We start from the raw sequence: 5944 nt of genomic DNA on the forward strand, positions 1-5944 counted from the left end.
AAGTGGAGATGCAAAAGGCAGTTACTGTTCACTGGGGGGATTTAATAGTAAGTTGCCTTAAGGGGCCTTTGATACGCTAGAGTTGCTCTTACGTGTCCTCCTTGCCACGCCCTGCAATTTGCACACATGAATTCACTGTTATATTGTGCAAAGTTAATAATATAATGTTATGCAGATAGAATTTTATATCATTATATTACTAAACAAAAGGTCACAATAACTGAATGTTATGTCATTTACAGACATTGCTTTAATAAGTCACTTACATGGCACCTGTAAGCAATTATGAACTAATGTACGTTGAGACTAAGGTGGTATTAGAATCAATTGAAAGTTGAGAAATAAATGTGAATGTTCTTCAGGAACATTTGAATGTTTGTTACAAATTTCTTTTGTGTCGATTAAGTGATTGATTAGTCTACTATGTATATTTAGGCATCACTTGACAAAGGCTCTTGACATAACTTATCAAAGTGCTTCGGCAAATGTTGCTAATTGATAATATGTACGTAATATAGTTTGACTGACAACAAAAAGCTCATGTAGACGATTGTCCCAAGCACTTTACCGTGTTTGTGAAGTAAGTAACGAACAACACCGTACATCTTCACTAATATAAGTTAGGTCACAGCTTGGCACGTTTCTCGGAAACGAATAGTATTTTCTACTTTATGTAAATCACAATTAGACATGTGCAAACATAACATATTAAAAACATGAAAAAATTTCTGCCACTGTCAAACTGATATTGGCGGGTAAGTAGGAGCGGCTACTTGCAAGAGGAGGACCCTAATTTTCCCATACGTTATGTTCCCATTGAAAACAAAGACAACTAAACTCTAGAAAAACAGAGTTGTACGGAAACACAGACTAAATCAAACTACAAACTGTCATTATTTATCTCATCTAAGGTTACATCCGCACGCTCATATGAGAACGCAATTTACAAGCCTAAAACCCGTTTCAACTGAAACACATCGTGGAATGAAGCGCCTATGCCTATCATCTATGGCTTCCACCGTGCAACGTCAAGATCTAAATGTCATCCAAATCCCACTAAATGCTATGACCAGGGTTACGGCTAAAGGAATACCAACCAAAATAACAAACGTAGGACTCAGGCCGTGGTGTTTGGGCAGTTCCTTCGAAGACACTGACAGCCCCATATGGCTGCTGGGTGATGCACCGTCCCTTCCCGTCCTTAACCTCAACTTTCTTGGGGCTTCTTCAGCAGCCCTCTTCTCATCAACCAGTTCTGTTGGTGAGCCATCGCTAATTTTCCTGCCCATGTCTGACTTCAAAAGACGGGACTCTGCTTCCTGCTCATCGAAATTAGAAATCTTCTTCGTGGCTTCTTTGACCTGTAAGGAGACAATATTGCTCGTTTAGAATTTTATGGGAACACAAAACAGATGTATATACAATGCTTATGTTGGCTTCGTTAATCATCCTTACCTCATAAATAGTTGACTGCACATTATCTTCTTCAGCAGGGGTTGTAGCTCTCACATTGCTATCAACAACTGACCGAGGTGAAGTACTCATCTGCAAACGGATTCTTCTAGAACCAGGGGCCTGAGTTGCAGAATCACCTGAACTTAATGGTTGTTGAGGCTTGGGGGCCTTCATCTTGATTCCGGATCTACCTACAACATTGGAATCATAGTTGACGGAATTCTTCATAGTGGCCAAGTCTTCCTTATCGTTGATTTCCGCATGCTCTTTCTCATGTTCATCAGAGGTCAGACTCTGCTGTATAGCTTCTCTAGCCTGTATGGAACAAATAGAGTTAAGTTTGAAAATGCATAAGAAGCAACAACAGAGATATTAAGGTAGTGTCCCAAGGACCCTTACCTCAGTATTAGCAGATTCTACTTCATCTTCTCCTCCGTAATCTATCTCTCTCACGTTACTATTTGCAATGGGCCCAGATGAAAAATTCATCTGCAAACGGATTCTTCTATGAGCAGTGTCCTGAGTTACAGAACTGTCTGAATTTGGTTGTTGTTGAGGCTGGTGAGGCCTAATCTTGATTCTACTTCTACCATCAGGATCAAAGCCATGGTTAATAGAATTATTCGTACTGGACCATTCTTCTTTGTTGCTGAATATCGCATGCTCTTCCTCCTGTTCATCTGAAGTAGGACTCTGCTGTATATCCTCTCTAGTCTGCATGAAACAGTCGGTGTAAAATTAGATAAATGCATTCGACAAGAATTATTAAGTTAGCTTCACAAGGACACCCTTACCTCTGTAATAATTGATTGGACTTCATCTTCTTCCCTGCTGTAGTTTTCATCGCTCTCATTGCCATTGGTAATTGACCCAACTGAACGGTCAACTAATAAATGAAGTCTTCTTGCAGCAGAGCCCTGATCTACAAAGTTATCTATATTTGGTTGTAGTTGAGGATGTCGATCCCTAATCTTGATTCCAGTTCCACCAACATCATCACCACTGTGGTTATCAAGATTCTTCCAACTGGTAGATCCATCCAAACTATTGGACACATCATTGACTGAAATCACAGGAAACTGCTCAGCAAATGAGCATTGAGATAAATAAATGTCTGTCATATTTCCCATTCTAGGTTTTCGGTCATCAAATGATGCTTGAGCTTTAGCTTGCCAATAACCAAATGAGGTGTTCTGCAGAACCTCGGAGCCAAATTGCTCATTGTACAAGCCAGATGCTCTCCTTTGCAAATCATTCTGGTGCACAAGGACAAAGCAAAAGGTTACAGTTAGACCTCATTTCTAAATATACTACGAATTATTTTCAAAAGATTAATTCTAGAATTTCAATTTCATGAAGTACACTAAGCATGCTAGACAGGAAAACAACCAAGAAGTACCAAAATTGGGGTTACAAGAAGCAAGAAATTATTTATTTTACCCATACCTGGGCGATTTTGGCGTCTGTGTTACCCCATACACCATTGAAACATGAGTTTCCTGGTGGCGTGGTGCATGCATGACCAGATAGATAAGTCTCATTTCCAACGACCAAGTTCTTCTGACTAGTTGACTCCTCATAGGAGCTCTCATAATGGCTATTGCTGAACTCATCAAATAACTCCTTGAGGGATACATCCCGTTCACATGTGCCGTCCTGAAAATGCAATACATTATCATAATTGCCAAAGTCACTGGTAAAAGGTGAACCCACATAATGTTCCAGCTCTGCATTAATCTGCGAATGCGACAGCGAGAAGACTTTGCAATCAACCGGGCCGCCCAAAGACTCATAGAACGCCGGATTTTCTTCCATTGTCAGATGGCCCTACAGTTGAGAACCATGTTTCGTCACTAGTTGTTAATATTTGTAAACTTTTGTATAAATTTAGGAGTACAATACTGAACGTGACAAAAACAAAACATATCATGGACATCTTACCTGGATTCCTGTTTCTACTGCTCCATGATCTTCCATATCAGAGGCCATAAAACTGTTAACAGGTAGCTGACAAAAAGCATCAGGGGTCACTTTGTCAGACTTATCAGTCAACCACCTCATGATACCTTCCGACTGCTTTTCACCTTGCATCTCTGATGTAGCTGTTTCCTGAACTATATCTGAGGACTCATCAGGAGAAGACTTAGTTGTGGTAGGAGATAGACCAGTTTGTTCAACTTCGTCATACTTTGGTTCATCAGCCTTCTCTTCTGGTTTATGGAACAAGCGACAGAGAACAAAGGCACCCTGTATCAGAGAGTCATTTAAACATTATTCAGAACAAGTACGGATTTATTTACCAGTTCCAGGACAGGTAAGTTTCAAAATGTGCATCATCTCGAAGTATATATATGAGAAGGGGTGAATACGGCAAAGCATTAAGCTGAGGGAGTACCTGGCCGGGAGCAGTGCCATCGAGTTCCTTCTGAGTGGCACGATACTCGTGCATGATCCAGCTGGTACGCTCGCCCTTGGGGGCACGGCCTCTGTGGAAAACCAAGGTCTTCTTCATCCCAACTTGGCCATTGCTGTTAGTGGCAAACTTGCACTGGCGGGACTTGATGGTCCGGTCCTTCCCCGTAGCCTTCCAGTATCCAGCATCAGTTGCTCTATTGGACCGATGGCCATTTGGGTACTTCCTATCGCGGGGGCAGAAGAAGAACCACTCTTGATCATCTGACTTTATCACCGATAGTTCTGCGCAAGCACAACGCAATTGACATTATGGACAGCTACAGGCTACAAGCTTCAAGCTTCAAGCTTTACTACTATATTCGAGTTGGGTAATCCAAATTTCGTAATATTGTTTAAAATTACCATTCATAGCTCAGCTCAGGCAGATTAAATATGCACTACTTACAGCTAAAAGCTTCAACCTTACAACAATATCCGAGGTGGGTAATTAAAAGATTGAATTATTATTTATAATTATCACAATTACAGTGGAATTACGCAAGGAATCCACATAAAAATAAGGAGGATTTATTCATTGGTGATGTATGGAATAAAGGAAAAATTCTCAATCCAGCCAACCAAATATTCTTATTCAGAAATAAACAAACAACGACTATAAATTCAAACCCCAAAATGGAGAGAGGGGAAGAGAGAGAGGGAGACAGAGGGAGACAGAAAAAAAAAACAATTACTTGGCAAATCCCAGGGCTCCCATCTGCAGACATCGATTTCCGGGATGACTTGGACCTCGGAATCACGGCCGTTGATCTTCAGCCGGAGGAAGTGGTTGATGAGCTCCTCGTCCGTCGGCCTGAACCGAAACCCCAACGGCAGCGATTCCGTCGACAGCTCCGCCATATATCTCCTATCACTGATCTTCCTCAACTTTCCCAACTTTTCAAAACCCTAGCTCGCAGAAAAATTAAATTACTCCCGAACCCTGCTGTTTGTTTAGAGTAAAGTCGAATAAATTATGTTCGGAAATTTTGTGCTTTCTCCTCTGTCACTCGCTTTTATGTCGATTTACTAAGCTCCGGATTCGTGGACTGAGTTTACCACGCGCCTCCGGGTTCTGACTGAGAGCGGTTTGTACGTGCATGCGTCGTAGAGGATCTTTGTTGTTTGACCCCGCTGCTTAAGTGGCAGAGAAAGGAGGCGCCATGTGTCGGCTCGTCCCTTGCTATTCATATTATACTTTTGTATCATATTTTTATACTACATTACGTGGCATTTGATGTGGATAGCCACATCATTTAAATTAATCATATTTTTAAATTTAGTTCATTATTTAATAAACTAATAATTAAGAAAAATTAGTTAATTAAATGATAATTGTGATATACATGGAGTCTTCCTCCTTCATTTCCTTGGGTTTTGCAAATTTTTTAAATGATATGGTTGTCCACATCAGATGCCATCTAAGGTGGTATAGAAATATGGTATAAAAACGTGTTATGAATAGCATTACTCTACGAATTATTCCGTACTGTTTTTTTACTTTTGACTTTTGAGTTTTTACCCTTTTTTATTCTGCAGTAAAAATTGTACCTAAAATAGTAATATTTTTGAAATCAATTGTAAGTGAAAATGCAAATTAATCTTCAAAAAGCACTTAAAGTGCTTCCTTCAAGAATCACATAATTGATGTTTCTTGAAAGAAGCACTTTAAGTACTTTTAGAACCTAAAATTGCTTTTAGTTATCAAAAAGTACTTTCTAAACGAGTCCTTATGTAAACTGATTACTTTGGCGTTGTACTATGAACATGTTTTGTGTACTTAAAAGCAAACTAAAATAAGTACTTGAAGTGATCACCAAAAAAAGCAAGCAAGAATGGCAAGTAAGACATGTCACATGGCTTCCTTCTCCATTTTGTCTTACAGGCTAGAGTTTTTAAAATTGTTCCGAGAAGTCAAATTATTACCATTTGAATTAGGGCTGGTTTGATATTGCTGTACTTTAAAAAAAAAACTGTTTTTGCTACAAGAAAAAAAGCTGTGAAATAAAGTAGTCTGTGTTTGGTAAATTTTTTTGTA

At 39.6% G+C, this 5944-nt stretch overlaps 1 protein-coding gene across 1 annotated transcript; it reads right to left on the reverse strand.

Moving 5' to 3' along the window:
• Positions 1–871: 871 nt before the first annotated feature.
• LOC125469385 (NAC domain-containing protein 14-like) lies at positions 872–4944 on the reverse strand. Its single transcript, XM_048566659.1, has 8 exons — positions 4602–4944; positions 3851–4152; positions 3397–3702; positions 2902–3282; positions 2250–2711; positions 1855–2169; positions 1456–1770; positions 872–1361 (listed from the first exon to the last, which is right to left on the reverse strand). Exons 1-8 carry the CDS (start codon positions 4765–4767, stop codon positions 1029–1031), a joined length of 2580 nt encoding a protein of 859 aa, XP_048422616.1. The 5' UTR covers positions 4768–4944; the 3' UTR covers positions 872–1028.
• Between the last annotated feature and the right edge of the window lie 1000 nt (positions 4945–5944).

This window comes from the organism of the source record quoted next, unplaced genomic scaffold (genome assembly GCF_019419815.1).
Source record: "Pyrus x bretschneideri cultivar Hongxiangsu unplaced genomic scaffold, Pyrus_bretschneideri_v1 Contig42, whole genome shotgun sequence".
Lineage (NCBI taxonomy): Eukaryota > Viridiplantae > Streptophyta > Magnoliopsida > Rosales > Rosaceae > Pyrus > Pyrus x bretschneideri.